At 33.9% G+C, this 26761-nt stretch overlaps 1 protein-coding gene across 6 annotated transcripts in view; it reads right to left on the reverse strand.

Moving 5' to 3' along the window:
- The window catches only part of KMT2C (lysine methyltransferase 2C), a 285908-nt gene that overhangs the window by 83090 nt on the left and 176057 nt on the right, over positions 1-26761 (reverse strand). For 5 of the 6 annotated variants that reach the window (XM_027841013.1, XM_027841015.1, XM_027841016.1 and 2 more), the window contains 8 exons: positions 25833-26014; positions 24899-25063; positions 15660-15769; positions 15026-15091; positions 13376-13588; positions 10874-11002; positions 8974-9093; positions 5381-5511 (listed from right to left, as the gene is read on the reverse strand). In XM_027841013.1, the coding sequence (XP_027696814.1) occupies positions 5381-5511; positions 8974-9093; positions 10874-11002; positions 13376-13588; positions 15026-15091; positions 15660-15769; positions 24899-25063; positions 25833-26014 (1116 nt within the window). The remainder of the gene's footprint in view (positions 1-5380; positions 5512-8973; positions 9094-10873; positions 11003-13375; positions 13589-15025; positions 15092-15659; positions 15770-24898; positions 25064-25832; positions 26015-26761) is intronic. The other variant, XM_027841014.1, reaches the window with a different exon arrangement.

Genomic DNA, 26761 nt, shown 5'->3' on the forward strand with positions numbered 1-26761 from the left:
CCTCTCCTTATCACAAAAATATTCCTTCATGCCTGGCTTATTATATATTTTCAAAACTCATTTATTTTATCTAAGGGGAGAGATTCAACAAATAATTAAATATTTCCTACTATAGGCCAGACTCTAAGCTTAGTGCTTTTCATAAATAAAATCTCATTTGATTTTTTACAACAATCCTGCAAAGTACGTGCTTTTATTATCCCCATTTTGAGGTTAAGAGAACTGAGGCAAACAGAGGCTAACTTATTTGCCCAGGGTCGCACAGGTAGAGAGTATCTGAGGCCACATCTGAAGGCAAGTCTTCTTGGTACCAGGTTGAATATTTTATTCACTGGCCACTTAGCTACCTCCAGGTCTCCAGGTGTAATCACTCAAGGAATATTTTTGTTTGTTTGTCTGTCTGTTTTTTTAGGCAATCAGGGTTAAGTGACTTGCCTGGGGTCACACAGCTAGTGAGTGTCAAGTGTTTGGTTTGAGGCTGAATTTGAACTCAGGTCCTCCTGACTTCACAGCTGGTGCTTTATCCACTGCGCCACCTAGCTGCCCTCAAGGAATATTTATTAAGAGCTTCTGTGTGCCAGGAATTACATTAATTATTGCTCTTAAGGAGCCCACAACATCCATAAGAAGGCGATCCCATACAAAAGACCACGCACATTCCACACTTCACATAAGGAAGAACATCTCAGGTGGAATGCTCACAGTAATGGGGGCTGACGACGACCTGAAGAACTACGTAGCCTTTGAGCCGAGTCTTGAAGGAGACGAGAGAAACTGTGAGGCAGGAGGGGTCACAGTATTCCACACGGGATGTGATGATGACAGAAAAACTGTTACAGAATACATATACGGCAACTTGTATGAGAAACAGCAAGAAGACCAGGCTGACTACAGGAAAAAGTCTAGACTAATGTGAAAATATGTTGAATAGGAATGTACATGTAGAGCCTAGTTAGACTGCATGCCGCCTTGGGAAGGGAGGTAGAGAAAATTTAAAGCTTATGGATGTGAATGTTGAAAACTAAAAATAAATTAATAAAAAAAAAGGAGGAAAAAATAAATAAAAAGTCTAGAAATCTAGCAATGGGTCAGTTTTTAGAGAGCTTTAAACACAGGAGCACTTGCTATTTGTTCTCGGAGGTAAAGGAAAGTCATGGGAGTTTACGGAGAGGGGAGAAAGTACTGAAAAGGACAGACGGATGTTTTAAGAACGTCATTTTTGGTAGACAAGTGGAGAATGGATTGAAACAGGAAGAGTTTTGAGAAGGGAAGATAATCTAGGAGGCTATAGTAATAATCCAGAAGAGAGGTGAAGAGAGCCTGAGGGTGACAAAAAGTCTGAATCAGTGAAATGAGTATAAGAAAGTTGAGATGTGGTATATGAATGTAATGGAATACTATTTTGCTATAAGAATTGATAAACAGGCCAAAATCAGAAAAACCTGGAAAGACTTGTATGGTCTGATGCTGAGTGAAGTGAGCAGAACCAGGAGAACACTGTGCACAGTAAAAGGCACATTGTGCGATGACTAATATTGATAGACTTAATCCTTCTCAGCAACACAAGGATCTAAGACATCTCCAAAGGTCTCGTGATGGAAAATGCTATCCACATCCAAAGAAAGAACTATGGAGTTTGAATGCAGATCGAAGCATATTATTTGCTATTTTTTTCTTCTGCTGTGTTTTGTTTCCTCTTTCTGGTGGTTCCTCTATTAGTTCTAATTCTTACTTACAACATCACTAATGTGAAAATGTGTTTAATAGGAATGTATATGTATAGCCTATATCAGATTGCACGCCATCTTGGTGAGGGAGGTTGGGAGGGAGGGGGAGAAAAATTGAAAACTCAAAAGCTTATGGAACTTGATAATTCAAAATAATTTAATTAAAAATTAATTTAAAAAAAAACGTGAAGCAGAAGATAGACACATCATCACAGATATCTCATTTCCCATCTAGCTGTACTCATTAAGGAATTCTATAACTTCTCTGGCAGCACTCAATTTTTACTTTTTTAGTTTTTCCAGTTGCCCTTGTTCTGCACTTCTTTGGGCACTGTTAATTGTTTTCAATATGACTTCTCTACCAGTGCCCTAACATTTCAGCTGTTCTTAATTAGACAGCAAACTCCTTGAGAAAAAGGCATATCTTTTTCTTATGTGTATCTGAGTACTAAGCACAGTATCTAGCAGGGTCTTAATATTTAATGACTTATTTATGGATGTAGAAGAAATGTCCTGAAGGCATTTGAAGAAATGGAGAATGCATTTTAGAGATCTCAGAAAGAAGGAAAAAAAAATGATTTAAAGAAATAAAGACAGTATTGTGACCAGAAAAAAAATCCAAAAAATGACTGATTAACAAGCAATTTGGTACCAATGGATTTGACTAATCTCTAGAAAATCTTTATGAGAATTTATGTAGAGAGGGAATAGAAATGCTTTCACTTTTTTTTTTTTTACATTTACAGAAATAATTTTAAGTAAACACCTCAAACATATGATAACAATGTGTTTAGTGTTGGTAATTCTAAAGAAACATTTGTCAATACTAGAGCAAAATTCAACCTTAAAAGACTACAAAGTATATACCACAGATATGCTGAGAGCATATAAAACTAAACCTGTTCATAACTCTTGGGTACTAGCTGCAAAATATACCGCCCCCCCAAAAGAAAGGTGAAGTGAAAATAAAGTGAGCTAGGAAAACAATATACAAAATGACTAAAAAATGTAAATGGAAAGAACAACAATAAGACATTTGAAAATGAAGTAGAAATGACTTTCACATTCCTGCACCCAACCCAACCTCCCTGGCAGAGGCTGAGAGATTTTTTTTTTTTAATGTAATGGTCACTTATGCTGACTTATTTTTTCCATCTTCCTCTCAAAAAAAAATTCTATGTTATAAAAATTCTATATTAAAAGAAATTACTTTCTAGGGAGGAAAAGGGGTAGAGAAAAAAATCTAGAAGAGATAAAAATGAAAGACATTTTAAAAACCTTCAAAAAAAAAAAAAAGACATTGAAGCATCAATGGGGCAAAAGAAACATGTGACTGAGAAAGGAAAAGGAATTATCCTCTACTGAAGAGATCCTGTGAGCTGCCTGACAAAACTGATAATAAAGCACATGTTGGCACAGTAGATAAAGTGCTAGGCTTGATGTCAGGAAATCTGGTCTTCTTGAGTTCAAACCTGGCCTCAGACACTTACTAGCTAGTAAGACCATGGGCAAGTCACTTAACCCTATTGCCCCCTAGTTCTACATCTGTAAAATGACCTGGAGAAGGGAAGAGCAAAACATTGTATTATGTTTGCGAGGAAAACACTAAATGGGGTTCACAAGAAGCTGGACAGGACTGAAATGAATGAACAACAAATGAAGGATATTTCTTCACAGTGTGCTAAGAGAGAAATGCAAGATGTTATTACTGTATCTTTACTTTATATATTAAAAGTCCAAAGAAAAGATGGTCGTCACTGTCAAGAAGGATGCCCTACACAAAATACCCATGAAAAAAAGCATTCCTTTTATCAGATGAAAATTCCTAGATAGCTTAGCACTGACTAAAGATAATAAAGAACCTCCAAAATGAGACACGTGAAAAACCAAGAATTTGGCATAATAATCCATGTAAGAAAAACAAAATGAATGCCTGTTGTTTTCACTGACATGCAATAAGACTGACAGATTATTTATTCAACCAGTATTTACTGAGAAATTTGGAGTACATGAAGTCTAAGATCTTTTAATCTCTACCACTATTATGGTATGACACTATATAACTTAAAAGAAGAACTGCAATGTATTAGATTACAAAGAAATTTTATGGAAGAAAAATGGTTTGCATGCAGCAATGAATTTGGAGAAAAGAACTGTGTTCAAATCCTTTCCTAGACACTTACTAGTTGTACTACCCTAGCAAATCACTGGATCTCAGTCAGTCAACAAACATTTGTACAAAATCTAGTATGTTCCTTGAATTGTGCTAAGTAGTGGATATACAAAGAAACTCAAAAGATAATGTCTGCTCCCTCAACTGTAAAAAAATGAGGGTACTCAATGATATCTAAGCCCTTAATTTATGATCCCAAAAGTCACAGTGAATAAGAAAATAGATAGTTTACAGCCTTCACTGTGTCAAGGATTATCTATGTTAATATCATAAACACACTTAAATATAATTCTGCTTGTTACAATTTCAAAAGTAATGTGTTTAATAAAGATATGTTACATTTTCCACATTGTATGATATTCTCTCCAAGTCTTCTATAAGCAAATAAATTATGGTGTACTGTGCTCAGCTCAATTACCTAGAAAAAAATTTTCTTAAAGAACATACATTACTAGCTGCACATTTAGTTTAGATGTATGAGAGGAATGTTCTTTAAAAAAAAAAAAGGTTCTACCCAAAAAACTCATATCTCAAACTCAATGGATATTTTAATTACCACCGATATTAAATAAAGCTTTGAACCAGAAGATTTATGTTACTGTGAATGAGTCCAAAAAGAGATTTTTAACAAATTTATCAGGTTGAGACAATCTGGATAACAGGCTTAGAAGGGCCACTAGCATTCATCTAGTCCAACCATCTTATTTTACAAATGAAGAATCTGAGGCCCAGGGAGATTACCTTATTTGCCAAAGATTACACAAGTTTGAGAGTCAAAGGTGGGTTTGAACTGAGGTACTTAGATTCGAGAGTACCTCCAACTATGCTAAAGTTCTTCCCTTTCCATGAGCAATCTGGGGAGATGCCTCCCCAGAACCTCTTTGGAAGGATTAATGTGACATTCACTGGAGCTAGAAAAGGAGAACCGGGATGGAAGATTTTTGTGAAAAATTTCTAAAAGTATAAAAATATCATAGTTGACAAGGAGTAAATTGGTACTTCACTATTAAATAAAACATGGAACAGAGAGAAGGTTTGAAAAGTACTTATCAATAAAAGACACAAATTTCAAACTAGTATATATAGATACTAACTGATCCTCAACACATAATAAGTCAGTCTTTTCTCCTTAAAAGTATCATAGGGTCATAGATTCAAGTGGCCTTAGTAGTTACTGAGTCCAACTATAATGTAATCTTCATAGCCTCACAACGGCTTGGGAGTAAAAGATGAAAGTAAAATAGTCAAATTATCACAATGGCACCTAAAAGTAACAAAAGACTGAAAGGCACCTAATGCACTAGGTGAGTATACACCCCATGTAGGTTTTATATGAAGACACGCATAAAGATAGAAGAGAATGGGTTTTAATCTTCTTAAAGGAAAGAGTATATAATCTTGTAAGATCATGAATACGATAAAGTCCTTTAAATAAAAATTTTAATTTTCTATGTAGATAATACCAGAAAGAAAATATTACCTGCAGATATGCAGGGAAAGTTTCTTCAAGTTTATTTTTCTTTTTTCTATATCTCTTCTTTATTTTCTCAGTGCTGTCAGAGATAGGAATAGATTCATCAACCAGAGTGTCTGGTAACTGTTCACTCCAACCTAAAATAAAAAATACCACCATAACTAAATTTTATAATTATAAATTTTATATAAATGTCCAGAGAAAATTCTGAAATTGTACTTCTTACTGTGCTCATTCTTTGAGAAATCCTTTTATTCAATAATCTCAAGGAATTTCACTAATATACAAAGAAATATAAATGCCACACAAATATTTATTCACCTGAAATCTATGTACAATTATAGCAATTTTGGAGGAACCTATTATTCCTTTCTACATTCTTAGATGTCTTACATATCAAAATATAGAAAAAGTAAGAATATCACAAATCTCAATGTTATGTGTCAAATGAAATCAACTTTCTTTTTGAAGGGTTTAAAGTAAAAGTTCAGGGTGAAGTAAAAGAAAAGAAGAGGATAAACATATCAACATTATGTTCTAGATCAGCACTTCTCAAACTTAAAAATAAGTAAAGGAGCTATTAAATTGCCAGAACATAACAATATAAAAGTCCATCAAGGTCCTTACTCCATGCATTCCACACACACTCAATCTAAATTGTTTGCATTGTAAAAACGAAAGGTTTGAGAGAAAAAGAAGAAAAAAGGTCTTGGAAACTGATTATATATAAAGGGTGTTTAGTGTTGTAGCAAAATTATTCATTAAAGAGCATCAAGGAAAAAACGGTATCCATCTCCAGGAAAATATATACATGGAGAGAAAGAGTGAGTGCAGATCAAAGTAAACTTTTTTTTTTAAACTGCTTGCCTTCTCAATTAGCAGAGAGAGGTAGGAAGGAAGGAAGGGAGAGAATTTCAAACTCAAAATGTTAAAATATGAATGTTAAAAATTATTTTTATATATAATTGAAAAAAATTAAATATTAACTACTAAAAACAAACAATAATAAAATAAAATAAAGAACATCAAAAACATTGTAAGATAAATATCGAAAAGGGGATTTTCCTGCCCATATGCTCCACCCCTAAAAGTATGTTAGACTAACCCTTTCCATAAAAGTCAAGAAAATGAAACTTGACCAGCACAAGGGGTTAAGGCTGAAGTCCTAGGCATAGCTTCCTAATTGTTTCAAGCAGGATACGCTAACATGAATTCCAGGTCACCTAACGGCATAAAAGAACCAGACCATGTGAACTCTATGCTCTTAAGATTTGACTGATCTCCCAAAGCCCAATAAGTGACCCTGCTGAACAAACCAATATTTGAGTATGGCAGTTGGGGTTGGGGGTGGTGTATAAGGGAATCTGACTGAGCTAAATGTTATATTATTGCTTGATAGTCTTTCTATTATATCATTAAGTAAATCTCTTTTTCCTGACTGTCTCATTTCTTTCCAATACAAAACTTCAACTACAAAGGGTGGCCTTGAGTTGTGGAATGCAGCGCAAAACAGCTTACTTTGTGCCAGGTGTTTTATTAAGTTCTGCAGATATTAAAAAAAAAAAAAAAAGGCAAAAAGAACTTCTATTCTAATTAGGGAAACCTGCGCAAAAATAGGTATATAAAATGAAAATACAGAAGAGACACAAGGTTACCTGAGACAGGAAGGGATTAACAGCTAGGAGTGAACCAGGAAAGCCTTAATTTAAAGGTGACATTTAAGTTGAATTTTCAAACAAACTACTGATTCCATGAAATAGAGATGAAGAAAAATAGCATTTTAGTTGTGGAGATGGCTAGTGGCAACAGGAAAACATGAGATGAAAAATGGGCATGAGAATTAAAAAAAGATAATAGCTAGACCAAAGAATACATGGAGGGCAAAACTGGAAAGAAGGAGCCCAAGTAGTTTAAAAAACAACAACAACAACAACAACAACCCATAAACTCTACATGGTAAATGGAAGAGTTTATATTTCACTTGAGAGGTTATAGGGAGAAAATTGAATTTACTGAAGTGGGAAGGAATACATGTTCATAGAAAACCATGTTAAAAAAAAAGGAAAGAAAACATGTTAATAGATGTCTGGAAAAAGGATTACACAGAAGAAGGAAAAGCTTCAAGTAAGGACATTAAAAAGGAAGCTACTGCTACAGTCCAGACAGGAGATGACAGAGCACTGATCAACAGTGGGAGCAATGAGCAGAGACAAAGAGATAAATACAAGAGATGATATGAAGGAAGAAAGTACAAGATTTGGCAAAGGACTGGATAGAGAGAATATGACCGAGGAGCTGAGGATACCACAGATGTCACCAAAGTGTGAATCTGGATGACCTGAATGATGTTGATCATATGGATAAATAACAGTAAAGTCTGTAAGATGGGGAGTGGGAGGGTGGAGGGTCTTAAAAAAAAAAAAAAAAGACATTTAATACTCCTATGGACATGCTTAGCTTGATATACCTGAAGGTCATCTGGTACAAAATGCCTAAAAGGTAGATGGCAATGCAGGATTACAGCACAAAGATAAAGATCAGGGCCAGATACATAGATCTTTAAGTAACAGGCATATAGATTAGAATTAAACTTGCAGGTGTTAGTTTAGACCACCACAAAAGACAGGGCAGAGACAAAAACAAGAGGCCCAAAGATAGGACCTTGAAGGACACCCAATTGTTGAAAATAACTAATACAGATGAAGATTCAGCAAAGTAGACCAAGACAAATTGCAGGACAGGTAGGATGAAAAGCAAAGGTAAAAATAAGAAAAAGTATGAGAGGTGTCAGTAAAACACACAGTTCTGAAAAATGAAGAAAAGATTTAAAAAGACAAGGATTTATATTTGGCAATAAAACCTAAATTCCTGACATACATGCACCCAGTCTTCATCCTTTTGTTTCTTACCTTTGTACAAGATCCCAATCTCTGTGATGCCTTCTTCCTTAACTGTAACTAAAATTCTACCTATTCTTCAGGCCATATTTCAGGTTATAATTCCTCCATAAAGTCTGCCCTTTGGCAATTCCCCAGTGAGATATCACCTCTCTTTCCTTGCAACTTACAGCAGGTGGGTTGATTTTATACGCATCCATCAGGCAGTTTCATACTATAAGCGAGTCATTAATTCTTGGTCTTCATTTATTTGGGGACCATACTTTATTTGCCCTTTCTTTCTAACCTAGTGTCCAGTATACTGCTCTGTACATAGAGAGTATGCATGTTTAAATGGTTGTTGCGGGGACAGCTAGGTGGCACAGTGGATAGAGCTCTGGCCTTGGAGTCAGGAGGATCTGAGTTCAAATCCAGCCTCAGACACTTGACACCTACTAGCTGTGTGACCCAGAGCAAGTCACTTAACTCCGATTGCTTCACCAAAAAGCCAAAAAAAAAAAAAATTGTTGAACTTAAAATGGCTTGTCTGTACTCAAAATTGTAAATCACTAATAACGTGAATCTTCAACAAAGAAGACGAAGAAAGGAGACTGAAGAATTGTTGACCATTCTCTCATGCTTTCTAACAATAATGACTTGTGGGAAAACTATAGGCTACAAAGACAAGTATTTGTAATAAGTATGAATGAAATCATTACACACCATCATCTCTGACAGGTAGTTGTTCAGAAACGGAGCCTGAAGAATCTTTTCTGGTCAAAGATCGTTTCGTTTTTCCTTGCCCAGTTCGACTTCTTTGGCGTACCATGAAACCACCAATACCTACACAGAAGAAGGTAGTAATGGAACAAAAATGTGAACTATTAGGTAAAGTTCTTATAAAAATAAAATTAAAATTGCTTTTTTTCCCTTAACATTTCACAGTTTCTGAAAAAATGAATTATCTTTTAACTTAGTGCTGTGCCTACTTTAAGTGAAATAAAATTATTACAGAAGATCTTTGTGATATATTGAAAAAGATATTTATTTTTTCCAATCCATCACTACTCATGTTGTGACAAAAAGAGTGTAGCTAAAGAAAGAAATGAATTAACAACAAAACTGATTTGTGCGGGAAAAGTAAAGAATCTGAAGTGAAATAAAAAATCAAGCAAAGAAATAAAGCGCAACTAGTATTACCACAACTCATACTATACTACAAAAGCAATAAAAATTAGACCAATTTTGTACAGATTAAAAAAAGAAAAACTGATCAATGGAACGTCAGGGTTAATCCAGAAGCAATCTTCCACAACGTTTTTGACATCAACGTACTACATAAATACCATCAGGGCACTTTAATTGATAAAAAATAATGGGGAAACTGAAAGGCATTTAGGCAGAAATTAGTGTAGACCAGCATCTAACACTGTTAAAGAAAGTTTCATCATAAGGAATTTCCTACTTCAAGACAAATATCAGGTTCATTACAGAACACCCATAAAAAAAAAATCCAACTACCATACACAAAGAAACCCATAATGTATTAAATAAATTATTTCACTTTTATGAAATGTACTTGGTAAAGACATGCACCAAAGAAGATTTTACAATCTTGTTCAACATGCAGTTTCCATCTACAAAATACTTCTATAGGCACTGAAAAGTATTTAGAGTAGTTACACAAAAAGCAACATTAAGTAACTAAAAAGAGTGAAGAATGAAATAATTCAATTAAATTCCACATTAAGAATATATTATTTTCAGGAAAGATTAAACTTCTTCCCAAGATATTCCATTTTCTTATACTGTGTCCTCTCTCTTCTAAGTTAATTACTGAAAGATTAGGACTAGATCAGTGTTGCCATAAAAGGATGTCACAGCATATTGAATATAAAGGTACCCAGATAATGCTTTTAGGGAAAAGATACTGTATTCCATTCAACTCTGTCACTTTTAACTGGAAAATGGACAAGCAACAGAAATTTAACTTTTCTATCAGGAAGTTATAGGGAAATGATAAGCAACTATGGAAAATGATGGTTATATTCCAACAGATCTTAAAAGGTAAACATTTTTGAAAAATGCAGAAAAATCATGGAAATAAATTTTCACAATTAAACATGCAACAGGATCACAAAGTATCATTATATGAATGTACTGTTATTAAGTTAAGGTCTCATTAAAACTGCTAACATACATGGATGATAAAATGAAAATTTTATGTTTAAAAAAAAGTTTTCATATAAAATGCTTATTAAAATTATAAGTAAAAAAGGCATCATGGCATATGTCTACAATCCCTGCTACTGGAAGACACTAAAAGGGGTGAATCACTTGAACTTATAAGTTATGGGCTATGATAGGGCTCAAGCCAAGTGGTTGTAACTCTGAGGTCTAGAACCAAATGTGACTGGAATGTTGTCATCCAGAATGCCTAAGAAGGGGCAAACCAATCCAGATAGAAATGGAGTAAGGCAAAGATCTATTATATAGTATTATGTAGACAAGCTATTCATATCTAAAAGTCTCTTTTTATTGGTTTCAGGTTTCCTAATAGTGTATACTGTGTAATATAACAACAAAATGAGAAATCTGAAAATATCTGTCATGGATATTATACCTGGTCTATATGGTTTTCTTTTTCTTTTTTTCACTCCATCGGTTCCTTCTGCACCTTTAGTGTCATCATCCACAGCTTCACGCTCAGGGCTAGAATCTGACTTCCCATCACAATCCATAAGATCACCTTCTGGAATGAATAAATTTATACGTGAAAAATAAATATCCATTACTGATTGAGGAAAACTGCCAACAGTACTACTCCAATTTTCCTTCCTTAGTCTCAAATACCATGTTTGTTATGAATTAAAAGTGACAAGTACCAAAATGCAAGTATTAGATTAATATGGAATTTAAAAGCAATTCCCAAAGGTATTTTAATCAACTTGATCAGTACCTCAGCCTAAAAATCTGAAGAATAAAAAAGTCCAAAACACTTTACATTTAATTGTCCACATTGTGTTGAATTATAGGAAATCATTTGTGATTTAATTCATTTGTGCTTGAAAAGGCAATTTTTTTTTTGTGAAAAACAAACTTTTCAAAAATGTATCATAGATACAGTCTGAAAATTGGAAAGATGCTAAATATCTAAACTTTAAATCATTATAAGTTATATAAAAATTATTAAAGACACATGAAAACATTTAGTATAATAAAATCTAAAGTAATTGTAATTTATTTTATTTAGAATATATATTTATCCAATTATTCAGTATATCATATATAACATTTTACAGAATTATGATTGTAAATACTATTCAGGTAGCTTTATTCAATGCTAAGTACATTACATAAAATAAACGGATCAAAGCTATAGCTTTTAAAAATTACTTATCATGATGAGGTGAGCCATGCAAATGGACAGAAAACAAAAAGGTAATTTCATCCTCCAAAATGACAGTTAACATGAAAGCTTCTATAAGACAACTTGACATTAATATTTACTTTATTTTCAAACTCATTATAGTGTACAAAATCATATCCAAAACTAAAGCATTAAATTAAAAGTAATAAATAGCTGGTCCAAAAGCATGGGTAATGAAGGGAGGAAATTAAGACAACACAATGGTGCCTTTTAGTACTCATAATTTCAATTTTAAGTTAAAATAACATTTATGGTGAAATTAAGTACAACAATGTTATCAGATTACTTTTAAATGAAATATGAGCAAAAACATTTTTGTTATGGCTAAAAATGATCACAGGTGCATTAAAATATATTCTTTAATTCAATGACTTTGCTGGTGCTACTCCAACTACGTAAAATGTCTAAACATGGTCATGATATCATCCAAAATGACACCACTTCCTCATATTTTACAGAAAAAATAGGTCATTCCCCATGAGGTCCCTCTTCTTCCCTCTTTCAATGAATAGGAGAATGTCATTAAGTAACAATTCTACTCAGGTTCATATACTACTTCTTACCTGATCTGACATTAACATTCTAACATAAAAGGTCACATTTATTAAAACCGAGTTCAAATTAATTATATGAAGGTATTTTCAACACATTTGTTATTCTAGGAAGGCATATGCACATATCTCAAAGTATAAACTCAGCTATATGGAAATAATAGACAAAACTAAAAGGAAATGAGGAAGAACTAAAGTAGAGGCAAAAATTAAGGATAGCCAAAGGACTAAATAAATGGTAAAAAAAAAATTAGCTTAAATATGCAATAGTTGAAAAGGCAATAAGAACAATGACTTTAAAAATACTATTTGTGATTAACTATTAAAAAGCACACAAGAATACTTAGAGCACTAAAGTAGTTATCATATGCTCACAATGTACATATTAGGGTAGTTAAATTATTTTCACAAACAATCATCAACCAGACCATGGCAGTTTAACTACACATTAGAATATGGGTTATGTTATATTTATTAATTTAAAGTAAATATCTATGTTTGTTACTCTGCAACACCTAAATTACATGTATAAAAAGTAATTTACAGAATTAACTTCTCTTGAAGAAGTCTGCATTTGTTTTGAAATGAAAGTGTATTTCCTAGAGGGAGAAAAACAATTTCTTTGTATTGAAATGTTTACTAAGATTTTCACTGTTGTGATTCATTCATACTTTTCCTATGTCCTATTGCCAAGCAAATATTTTGGATCTCATAAGTTCATATGACTCTTTGGAATGCTTCAGTGCTTAAACTTAAATATTATGTACCATTCAATGTGGTGTCCAAGAAAGTGTCACCTTGATACCAGGAATAACCAGGTTGAAATCTAACTAACTACAGTCAAGCTATCTGAGTTTCCCCACCTGTGATCCTCAAAAAGATCTGGTGCTCTGGGTGATTTCTCTAAAGAAGGTCTGTTCTAAGAAGATACATGAAAAGAAAAGAACCTGAAGAGGGAAGGTCCAAGAAGACTGCTCACTTAGAAAGTAAAACAGCAAATCAGACTGAGTAAGTTATTATATTACTAGCCTATTCCTTAGTCCAATAAATATTTAAAAATTGTTATAAATCATTCAAATTATACATATATTACATAAACAAAAACACATACATGTTTCACAGAAAAAAAAAACCCCACTATTACCTCTACTGTCATCCATTTCACCATCCCTTGAATGTTCTGATTGGATGTCTGGGGGTGTTTGGAGAACAGCTACACTATTCTGGTTTATGATCTTTAGTTTCAACTTTGGTTTAGATCGTTTTTTTCTTGGAACTGTAACTGTGAGGCTCTGTAACTGAGACATTCCTGATTCAGTCAAACAAACTCCATCCTGTGTATAGGTCTTCGGGGGATCTAAAAATGATATTGCCCATTAAGGGAATATAAAAATATTTACCGATTATTTTAAAGATAATATTTATTTTTAAAACAAACATCAATAAAAGAATAATTTCTCTAAACAGTCATCATTCCAAAACACAATTCACAGAACCTAAATTTTTGAAATACAGAAATACACACATGCATTCACACACACACACTGTTCCTAGAAAAAACAATAATAAATGAAATGGCATTAAATTAAGACTAAAAAGATCTGTGACACCTAAAATTTCACAAATTATTTGTAGGAAACAAGTTAAAAACTCTCTATTATATTATGCATGATAATAATAATAATAATCATAATCATAATCATCATCATAATAATAATAATAATATAGGCAGTCCCTTAGTAAGTGCTGTAGATTTCATTTTCCAGCAAGGATTTGTAGGGAAAAATGAGAATAAAATAAAGAAAAAAGAAAGAGAAAACCACACTCCTAAATGCAAAAAATTTGTATGATAGCTACAGGAGGAAAAGCTACTCTAGATCTATTTTACATACAGAAGTAGTTTGCATGACCAATATCTTTTCAGATAAAAAGCTAGAAAATAAGGTACACTGGATTCCCAATAGGGAATGACCTAGTTGAATATTAATAAGTTCCACATGGAAAGTTAGAAATAGTGATGTAAAATGTTTTGAAAGCAATTACTTTATGAAAGAAAATGCAACTTGTTCGTCATGAAAATAAGCAGAAATGGGCCCTGATACGAAGACATAATTTAAAGATAGGTCAGAGAATAGTAATAAATATCTCCTACGCATTATCTCATGTCACTGACAAAAGTTAAAAATGTCATCTCACAAGTCTTAATGGTATACTGAAAAGCAAAAATTAGAATCATAGTAGAAAAAATGCAGAATGACTTTTGAAATAAGCTAAATTTAAAAGAGTGTAATTGTTAGCTCATAATCATCAATGTCAACAGCTTACTGTTATAAAGGAATTTTTATAAATTTAAGCATTAAAAGAACATCTTACAAAAGCTGCTATGTTTCATGAAGTGGATCTCAATATATATTCAAAGACATTAAGAGACTGAAGTGCTTCAAAGGTTATGTTTTTTGGGTGAGATGTTAACTACTAACTAGGGAGGAAAAATAAAGAAGTCATATACTGACTACTATTGAAGATAGGAATAATGTTGCTAAATTGTTCTATCTTATAGAAATGCCTAGTGCCCAAAAAGAAAACCAGATTAGTAAGCCTGTTATATACATTACACAATAAAAAGATAATTTCAGAAAGAATGAACATCAACAGTATGGCAACAGGATCAAGGACATACATGACTACATATATCGTGCAACATATGGACTTCAGAAATACGTAAAACAACATATGGTTCCTCCTTTATAGCAAAATAACTTTTAAAAAATGAAATTAAGATTTAAAGTTTTACCTAGCTCTTTTACTTTTGTAACAATTTGTGCAACAATTGATGATTCACAGCAGTCTGAGGAAGGCACTGAAATGACAAAAAAAAAGTTTTTTTAAATTTTATTTTATTAGCATTAAATAGATATGAGGCTCTTTTCCACAATGTTCGTTCTTTTTTTCCTTAAATGACAATGTTTTCAGGGATGTTAAGTGAGCTATTTTTACGATGGCTTTCAGAAATAAGCAAGGAAGATATTTTACATTAGGAAGTTCACAGGTGAAAAAGAGAATAAAGAAGCAACAAGAAAATAATAAGTATAGCTGATATGAAGACAAAGGTATTTTGTGGCATTCTCCAAATTGGTTTAAGTTGCCATAGCTATTCTCCCCAAAAGGCAGAAAAATACATTTTATATCCTGCCTGTTCATGCATCATTATTCGGGTTTCTCTTAAGTGGGGATGAAATAATTCTTCTCCAGGAAGCTATGAAAGTAATTGACATATTTTCTTCATAATGATAAAATGTTCCTATTAAATATGGCTACAGGAAAAGAAAAACTGTTTAGGACATATTGTTCAATAAAAGTTCTATGCGAGTGAAACAAGACAATTCAGCTAACATCTTACCATTTTTTGTTAAGAAGTTTTCTCTTACCATTTGCTGTAGCAACATAGGGTCTGCACATAGTACAATCAAAACCAATATCAGCTACATTTTCTACTTCATCCTCAGTATTTAAATTCTGGCAGACAGCATGCATCCACCTAAATGAAAGAACATTTTTTTTAAACTTAAATAATTTAGGATAAAAAAAACCACTATGATTTTAAAAATAAGTTATAAAAACAAAGCAAATGAAAATCTAAGTGGGTGAACATGATGTAGCTGCAAGAGAAAGGTAAGAGGAGGCAAAAGGGAAAAAAAAAGAAAAAATTATAAGACTGTAGATTAATTATGTATTAGGTACACTGTTTCCACAGCCCTGAAATTTGTCTCACCTAACCAGACAGCATTTTTCATATTACTAGATGTATAAGGGGGGAAAAAATGTATGTGTGTGTAATATATGTGTGAGTGTGTGTGTGTGTGTGTGTGTGTGTGTGTGTGTGTGTAAAATCTTTCCTATTCCTAGATATACATGACCTGCCTTCCCTCTCATGGTACATGTAATTTACAATTATCATGCCTCATCATTTTTGCTACAACTGCTTTAAAGTTAGGAATGATTTCTTTATCAAACTTCAAGCATAGTTAATTGATGTCTCAAAAAGTAAAACAAATTAAGTAAAATCACTGAAACTATAGAAAAGTGAAATGGAAGCATCAGAAGGCTGTGAGCTACTTCTCACTGAAGGTTAGCAAGCAGAGGTTATGACCAAATTTTGAGTATGTTTTAAAAAAAAAAAAAAAAAAAGGAGATTGCTACGAAAACATAATATGGCCTAAATATGTTATGAAGGCCCTAGTACAAGCATGAAAGGTGCGGACAAGGCATAGATCCTGAGCCTTTAGTGAGGAAGACCTCAGCTAAAATTCAGACTTGCACGGTTACTGTCTGTGTGATGTTGGGCATGTCCCTTTAGCTCTGTTTGCCTGAGCCTCCTCATTTGTAAAATAGGAATAGTTACAACAGGAAAGTCCTATAGCTGGGGTGAAGATCAAATGAGATAATTTTAAATCACCCAGCATAATGTCTGGCACATATTAATTGCCATATGTTAGTTGTCAACATCATTAGCATCATTATCATAATTTTCATCATCATCAGAAAGTCATATATAAAAACACTGTGTGACCTTGGGCAAGTTGCTTACCCTCTATTTGCCTCAGAGTTAATATCTCCAAAATAGGGATAATAATTGCACCTACTACTCAGAGGCACTGTGAGTATAAAAAATGCTTTACAAACCCTTAAGTGCTATAAGTGCTCCTAGCTCTGAGATTCTATGCCAGTGCAGATCAAAACACAATGCCAAGGACTGGAGAATTAAGTCAGACAATATGTTTTCAATATGGTTTTCACTGACCGCAATGGACTTGCGGGAAAAAAGTGATTATGTGAAGTGTGTCCTTAATAATGAGCCATCATTACATCCTTAGAATATGTTCAACTTGGTCATAATGATTTCCTGAATTTCTTTTCGCAAATCTCTTAGACTCCTTTCAGGGTAACCAGAAAATGCTACAAGTAAAAAGGAGATTATGAAAACAATTTAAAAGGGAAGAAGTAAGGTCTGACCGGGATTTGGGGAAAGGAAGAAAAGAGAGGCAAGAGAGAAGAAAGAAATGAGTGAAATACACAGTTACTATGCTGAGCACACTCCTTTCAGAACACTCATTCCTTCTTTATAAAAAAGCAGGGTATGTCCATTAATTGAGGAATGACTGAACAAGTTACGGTATATATAATTTTGATGGAATACTATTGTTCCATCAAGAAATGATGAACATGGTGGTTTCAGAAAAACCTGGGGAAACATATGACATGATGAAAAATAAAATGAGCACAATCAGGAGAACAGTGTACACAGTAATATCAGTATTGTAAGGATGGTATGGATGATCAACTGCAAAAGACTTATCAATTTTCATAAAGAAAATTATTTAAGACAATTCCGAAGAACCCTTGATGAAAAATATTGTCCATCTCCAGAGAGAGAGTTGATGAACTCTCAATGCAGATTTAAGCACATTTTTTAAACTTTATTTTTCTTGTAGGGTTTTTATTTTTTTGGTATGTATTTTTGCAACATGGCTAATTTTGGAAATGGTTTACATTACTTCACATGGATAGTTGATACCAAACTGCTTGCCTTTCCAAGAAGCGTTCAAGGGTCAGGAGGGAGGGAGAGAATCGACACCTCAAAATTTTAAAAAATATTAAAAATGTTTTTACATTTAATTGAAAAATATTTGACACAATAAAGATACACACACATAATTAAAAGCAAGGGAATATCAAAGAGAGAAAAAGGTGTAAGAACAGAATGGAAAGATCGTAATTATGAACATGGGAAGTATGGAAATATTCCAAAAGAAACAAATATAGCAGAATGGATTGTAAATCAGGATCCAACAGTATACTGTTGATACAAAACAAAGACTCACAAGGAGTGAAAATAAAGAGTTAGAGCAAAATCTTTATGCTTCAAATTAATTTTAAAAAGCAAAAGGAGGAATCATGACCTCAGGTAAAAAAAAAAAAAAGCAAAAGTAAGACTTTATTAAAACTGGCCAACATAGAAACTACATTTTGTTGAAAGGTATCATAGAAAATGAACACACACAAAATAAATAAAAGTGCACAGAATCTAAATATTTAAAAGAAAATTTAAATGAATTACAGGGAAAAAAAACTGGGTTGTTTTTTTCCTTCATAGAGATTTCATTAATGGCTAGCTTACTTCGCCAACTTCATAATGCTGACTACTCTGTAATCACTTATATTGTTTTCCCCACCTAATAACTCTGTTCTTTGTTTTCTTATACATCTCAAAACTATATGAAGGTTAGTAAGTCCTATCCATAGTCTTTGGTCATTTAAGAGAGACTATTGACCCAATTTGTTGGTTATTGCTAGACCAAGTTATAAATTGACAATGCTCCGAACACTGTCTCTCAGTCTATCTTAATTTTCAACTATAACAATATCATGTATATATTGATCTATTTAATTTAAATATTTATTTTCACTGACATATACATCTAGGTCTAGATTAGTGTAAATAATGAAAATCCTGAAGTGGTTGCCCTACTTAAATTCCAACTTCTAATATCCACTGGGCTGAAACCAATTAGCATATTTTTAAAAATTAAGCTTTAAATTGTACAAATTCAAATACATGGGACCACTTCAGAGAACTAATTATTTATACTAAGTGTGACCTAGAAGTAATTTTAAATAACAATCTGATAATTTTAACTTTAAACCATTCGTTGTGAATTTCTCCACATCTTAACCAGGCTGGAAGTACAGAGGCTACTCTCATGGGCTTGATTCAACTACAAATCAGTAGTGAAGCTTTCAGTGGTGCTATTTCATACCAAACCCCTTTTGCCCTTTAATAGGTCCCACAATTCCAAAGGTTCACCATATTGGGGCCCAACTTAATGATAACACCAATTAGCATAGCCCACTGCAGATCAGGATTCCAGAGCCCAAGACATCTGCCAGCCTAATCCCCCCTTGATAGATAAGATTATAGTAATATGTCACCATGCCTGGCACTGTTGATCCCCAAAGTATTCGTTTTTAATTTTATAGCTCCCTTGATTGTAACATATCCTTGCTTACTGTACCTTCCTCCCATCACTGCAAAAGTACATAGAGGGACAAATGAGTACACAATATTTCATACATTGATTAATTTTGCTGAACATCCCCCTCAAGTTTTATTTTTCACTTTTGTTTGGTAGAAGACAAGGGAGAAATACAGAGATCAAATGTTTTAGTACAGTTTTAAGCTTTAATAGCCTAAATATCTTACATACTCAGTAGAAAAAAAAAATGGCAATGTTGAAAAAAATCAACTTCTTTTCTTCTGCTGTTTTTTGGGATGATAATTTTGTTGGTTTTTCCAGGATGTTTTACCTGGATACTCAAGTTCTTAGTCCTCTACATTACCACTGTTGCTTTAAAAATATTTAAGAAATTTCATAGCTGCATTTCAAAATGTGGTATATTGTTTTATTATCATCATATTATGATATATAATTTTGACCTACTCATTATTTATACAGTTTTGCCTACATTTAGATCACTGTTAAATTTATTTTATTGATTATAATATTACTGAATTACGGTCTTTTGTGTTTTCTGCATCATTTACTTATTTATGCAGAACCTCATGATCAATTTTTCAAAGGTAAAAAAAATTATTCTATAAAAGAAATATTCTCTAAGATTCCAAATTTAAGTCTTTTATGTGTTTAGATGCTGTACTCTTTGGAAAATTTACTTTTGATAGCAATAGTTTTTATCACTTATGCTTCATTTAAGCTTAATATAGTCTTCCTTTTTATTTTCTGTGATAGTATTTGCATTATACATTTATCACAAATCACAGTTAAAACCTCTGCTTTTTGAATTTAATTGGATTATAAGAAATCTTAATTCCTGCACTTTCACATCAAATCTGCATATATCTTTTTCTGTTGTACATACAGGAGACATCTAAGAAATTACTGAGTACTACTTTAAAATCTACTCAGTAATTCTCTTCCAATTTTGAGGTAGGTTAGTAAATTAAGCTTTAAGGTTATAATTGTTAAGTTTGTCCCTTTTGTTATGAACAAATCAAATACTAAGATTACTCATTACATCATAGGCATTACAGTAGGAAACCCTGTATTACCACCTACCTATCCTTAATTTAGATTTTTCTTTTACAGATATATTCTATAGCATACTCCTTACCCCTTAGGGAACAATAAGACTGACTGGATAGGGCATAAGTCAGGAAGATCTGGTCTGAAATCCCTCCTAAAACACTCTTCCTTTCTGACCATTGGCAAATCAATTGATAATTTTGCGCCTCAGTTTCCTATAATGAGGATGTTAGATTCAATGGTCAATTAGGTCTGGTGTGGACTCTACCATCCTGAAATCAAGCCAGATAAAAATAAAATGAGGGACTCCTCCCTTGTGTCTGTCTGCCTTATTATTCCCTCTCAGAGATACCATGCAAGGCCACATCAGAAGAAAAAAAAAATGATGCAAACAGGCTGGGGACCTATCTATTGGCACCCATGTCCAGACTTGAAGTGGTCAGTGAATTCCCCTCCTGTTCAGAATGCTGGTGGCTAGAGCTCACATCCTGCTAATTAGGAAGAGCAAAATGTATTGATTTACAACCTCTGAAGGATTAAATATGAATATTACTGAAAGGGCAATGGAGAGGCCGAAGGTGGTGAGCTGCCTGCAACATAAAAACCTATGAAGAAAAACTGGGAAAAATAAAGGATATCAAATAGGCATTCAAAAAGCCTTTCATGAAGTCCTTGCTATGTGCTCTGCACTGTGCTAAGTGTAGTAGAAAGAAAGGTTTAATGATAGCTCTTAACATCAGGTTTCTCGCAGGCTAATGGGGACACAACATGCAAACAACTATGTATGTATAAGATGTATGCAGACAGTTGTAATCAGGGCAAGGTTTTCTGTATCCCTGGAATAGGGATTAATTTTCTCTAAAAGGAAACAAAACTGATATTCCTGGGACTTGATTGGCTTCTGTCCCCCTTGATGTTCCAACCACATAAAGTCATTAACATCATCCTGCCTCAGTTTCGTCATCTGTAAAATAAGCATAATAACACCTACCTGCAAAGATTGTTTTGGGGATCAAAGGAGATGATCCAGTGGCTGCCTTCTATTAATTACTTCCTATTTCTTCTGTACATTGTTTGGTTGTATGTATGTGTTTGCACGTTGTCTCACCTGTTAGATTGTAAGCTCCCTGAGGCCAGGGACTGTCTTTTGCTTCTTTTTTGTATCCCTAGACTTTAACAGTGCCTGGCATGTAGTAGGTACTGTGACTGTTTTACTGTTTAAGAAGTTCAAGAGATGTAATTTCTGGGTAATTAATCATTTTATTAATAATAGTAGCATATCACCAATAAAATGGCTTAGTGACACTCAGGGGATAAATGAATGAATGAATGAATGAATGAATGAATGAATGAATAAACAGAATGAGAGAGTTAGCCTTGTGGAACTCTAAAAACTCTTCCCTGATGTAAATCTACGGTCTTTTAATCAAACCAGACAGATAAGTACTCTATGAATTCTCTTCATTCCCCTAACGCCAAGTGATTTTACGATGTTTCAATCTGTCAAATTCTGATTTACCATAACCTCTATTCTCTACTGTAGGTATTTCTAATTCGACTGTCATTCATTCATTCCATCATCATTTTTTGAATAAAAATTTATTTAGTGTCTATTATATGCCAGGCGTGGTACAAAGCATAAGAGATAAATGACAGTCCTTACCTACAAAGAGAGAAACAAATATAAACAAAGTAAGCTACCTAAAGGATACATACGAAATAAGAGAGGGAAGGCAATGGAATTAAGAGGGATTGGGGAAGGCTTCCTGTAGAAGATGGAATTTTAGTTAGGACTTAAAGGAAACCAGGGAGATCAGTAGTCAGTGCAGAAGAAAGAAAGTGTTACAGACACAGGGGACAGCCAGAGAAATTGCCCAGAACCAAGAGATGGAGGTTCCTGTTTGTGGAATACCCAGGAGGCCAGTGTCACTGAATAGAAGAGTATGTGTCAGGTAATAAAGTGTAAGAAAACTGGAAGGGCAAGAGTAGTAAGGTTATGTTGTGGAGGGCTTTAAATGTCAAAAAGAGCTGTAGTATTTGATCTAGGGGGGATGCTTATTAAGTAAGACAGAGGGAGTAAGGATGATGACCTGCATTTCAGTAAAGTCACTTCAGTTACTGAATAGAGGCTGGATCGGACAGGGCAAAGACTTGAGACAGGCAGACCCACCATCAATAATTGAGATGCGAGGTGATGAGGAGCTGCACTACAATCGTGATAGTGTCAGAGGACACAAAAAGGCATATTTGAGAGATGTTACAAATGGACTGGCCTTGCAACACATTGGATATAGGAGTGAAAGATGGTAAAGAACCCAGGATGGCTCTCATATTGCTAGCCTGGGGGACTGGGAGGATGCTGTTGCCCTTAACAGTAAGGGAAGGATAGAGTCAGGTTTAGGGGGGAAGATAATGATTCCTGTAGAAAAGTGAGGGATTTTTGAAGATGGGGGAAGACATGGTCAGAAGCCAGATTGTAAGTGGTAAAGAGAGAAAGAGGAAAGACTGGAGGCACCTATTGTAAATAACCTTTTTCAAGGTGTTTGGCTAGAAAGGGCAGAAGAGATATGCAGGACACTAGTTAGAAGCAAAGTAAGATCAAATGAAGGTTTTTTCAGGATAGAAGAGTATGTTTTTAGGCAGTAGGCATGTAGAAAGGGAGAGATTTGAAAATTAAATGAAAGAGTGGGGATAACAGAGGGGTAATCTGCTAGAAGAGACAGGATGGAATGGGATCATCTAGACAAGGAGGTTAGCCTTGGTAAGGCATAAGGCCATTTTAACATATGAAACACCAGTGAAGAAGGAAAAAAGTAGCAGAAGGCTCAGCAAGATAAGAGATAAGAATGAGAGGAGAAGAGGGAGCTCATAGAAAATAGCTTCAATTTTTTCTGTGGCTGAGAGAATGAGGGGAAGAAGAACCACAGGAGGTTTGGAAAATGTTTGGAAGATCTTCTGTGGAAAATGACATAGTCAGTTAAGTAAGGAGTTAGCTAAATGCAGTGAGGACCCAGGTGAAGTTACATAACATAAATTAAGAGCAGACCCAGTTACCTTGGTTCAATAGCACCTGTATAGGTGCAACAGTCATAAACAGTGCAAGTGATCCAAGAATAGGGTGTGGTTGGGCACCATCAACGATATAAGAAGGAGAAGGATTTAAGAGAGGAGGACAGCATAGAATTGAATTGGCTCACCAAGAAGTCAAGACAGGGAAAAGAAGAGAGAATGGCTAATATTGTGGAGATGGCCTGGGAGAGAATTGAAGAGTCAAGGGATTGTAGGTCATGGTGAAGATGAAGAATAGTAAAGTTTTGTAAGGGAAAGCAGAAGGAGAGGCTCAAAGACAACACATTATGGTTGGATAAGGGCATTTCAGAAATCTTTAACATGGAAGCAATACATTGGCAGGTGATGGAAAGATTGCAGGTATGACCATTTTTGTATATGGTTGAAATGGGACACAGGAGTAGCTCGTGAGAGGAAAAGTAGGTTGATGAACTCAGTGATTACAGTATTTAAGAGAACATCACTATGATTACTCTAGTATTAGAGAAGGAGTTGGGATTGGGGGAAATGAAAAAATTTAAATCTGTACTTTGCCCTGTTTTCAAATCTCATCAAGTTTCCTATATTACTTTTTTACAATACTGTATTCAGAATGTTTGTTATCTTATCTCCTTGATTAGACAATAATTCAGGGCCAGCTAGGTGGTGCAGTGGATAGAGCACCAACCCTGGAGTCAGGAGGACCTGAGTTCAAATCCTTACGAGTTGTGTGACCCTTAGGCAAGCCACATAACACCACCGCCTAGCAAAAAACAAACAAACTTAACTCAAATTGCCTCACAAAAAAAAAAAATAGTAATTCTCAGATTTTCTTCCTGATTTAAATCTTCAAGGTCAGCTAAATTGCTCTGTAGTTTTACTATCTTTGACTTTTTAATTGGATGACCAGTCACAGAAAGAGGGTTAAAGATAATTTTCTTCCCATCCACATCACAGTGCCCAGCTCAAAGCATGCTATGGTCAAGGAATATTTTTTAAATCTTTGCATTTCAACTTCTGTTTCTATTTGCCACTTAAAGATTTTTTTATTTACCAAATACTCTGAAACACGGATCCTCACAACTTTTAGAATTCTTTAAAAGCTCTAATTTTATTCCATTATTCTACTTACAGAACATATAACCAACTATAGAAGTTTTTGCAAAGGTTCCATGGTCATTTCCAAGGGACCTAGTTATCATTTTAATATTTCTTCTTCTAATAATTTCTCCTAGAATTCTTTTATCTGATAGTATATCTTCATTACATCTAGAACTCTTTTTCATCTACTCATTACTTCTTTTTTAAGATTTTTCCCTCCACAGGAGTTTATTACCTGTTTTTTATGACTTAGCATTTATCCTGTGGTTCATAAATGATGATAGGGAGCAGAGATTAGACAAAACAACTCGGCCATCTTGCCAGACATTTTTTTGCATAATGTTAAAAGTTTTACAATCATTGACTTAATGGATAAAAGGAGTATATACGGAAAATTATAAAAAGGAAAGAATTACCTGTCACACTGTCTGCACTGCAGAATAAGATCCTCTTCCCTATAATTTCGAGAGCAGACTGGGCAGATAGATAAACTTGCACATGGGGCACACTGGGTATAATTGTTTTGCCATTCGCATCGTGGACCTGGAGATGTTGCTCCACAATGTCTGCACCAAACACACCTGCAAAACAAAAATACAAACAATTCCTAATTTGCTACCCGTAATACAAATTTTGTCAGAATTTAAATGCCAACTGTGCAATTGAGTTTTCCCACATTGGAGACGAAGAGGAGAGGTTAACAAACCAATTCAATGCTACGGGAAACACTCCAGGTGTTAGCACTTAAATACTACATTTGGGAAACTGCACAGCTTTAATGATGCCAAGCTGCATAAGGACCAGTGTTTTTTAAACACCTAACACTGTGATGGTATATGGCTAAAAATTATTGTGTAGCCCAGTCTACAAAAATAAAACTCTGATTGAACCAAAGGGTAATAGGTTAAAGGAAATACACATGAGGATGAAAAATATGCTGAAACAAATATTTCAGGAAGAAAATGATTCAGGAATTTTATGACTGACAAAGGATGTGGGGGGCAGTCATATAAAATGAGAAAAGGAATGCTACAGTGATGCATGAGAATCAAAAGGCCAAAGAGGAAGACCTTGTGTTCAATGGGTAAATAAATCTCCAAAGGAGAATTTATAAGAAAACAGACAAGAATCTCACAAAAAGAGAAGATATGAATAAAAATCTAGGTGACATCACAGATCAAACAAAGAACTGCAGTGCAATTGAAATCTCAATTTATTAAAAATACTCAACAAAATATTTGTTAAATAGCAAATGTTGGTATCATCAGTAGATGTACTTGGCTTTTTAAAGTGACATGAAAACGAAAGAGAAAAGGAAAAGGTAATAATGAAATTTTTAAAACAATGTACCATTTACACTTCCAGCCTCCTTTGGGAACTGTTTGCAATGGAGGATCCAGGCAGTAAGTGTGATAGCTTATGTCACAGTCATCACAAAGAAGGAGTCTTCCTGGATCAGTGGCCTTGCCACAAGCTTCACAAACTGTGCATTCAAGACATCTCCAGCCTTTACTAAGTACAACTTTGGTGATCTGTAAGAAGGTACCAATTAATGTCATTTTAAGACCTATTTAAAATGGTATGTTATGGAATATGCTCATAAATACAACAAATAAAGGCTATTTGATAGCAGAATTTAAATGAGAAACTATTTCAAAAATTTTTAAATCAAAAGTGTTTTGTTTTCTTAAAGGTGGTCAAATGTGATATTTTTCCTTTGGAGGAAAAACTGTGACATGCATTCTCTACATAGGAAGAAGTGGTAAGGGGATGGTATCATACATTATATTCTTGCTTAGATTATACAGTCATTAGTCAAAAGATGACATCATATTAGATGGAATAAGTCATTAAGTCTCCTGATTAAGAAGTCATTTGAAATACTACCTTCTTTATTATTTAAATTTTAAGAGCTAACTTACACATCCAAATTATCTTGGATTGAAAATTTCCTTGACCCTTGCCAGTATGTGAATATCCATGATAAAATTTTTTTAAAGGTGACAAAGATAGATAATATGTCTGTAAATAAGTAAATAAGAACTCTGATTTGTTTTCAATTGGAATTTTGCCATTTCCTGGATCTTAAACCCTCAACTTCACTCTTAGTTTCATCTCTGACTTAGTACTGGCGCCTTATCCTCTTCCTAGAGAAACTGTCTTCCCTATTCCTTTGAAATCTAATGAACTAAAAAAAAATTCCACTCTTCCCCTAATACTGCAACTTTTTTAAGCTATTATTCTCTCTCCTTCCCATTCATGTGATACATATTTGCCAC

This window comes from Vombatus ursinus, unplaced genomic scaffold (assembly GCF_900497805.2).
Source record: "Vombatus ursinus unplaced genomic scaffold, bare-nosed wombat genome assembly UNPS02014852.1, whole genome shotgun sequence".
Taxonomy (NCBI): domain Eukaryota; kingdom Metazoa; phylum Chordata; class Mammalia; order Diprotodontia; family Vombatidae; genus Vombatus; species Vombatus ursinus.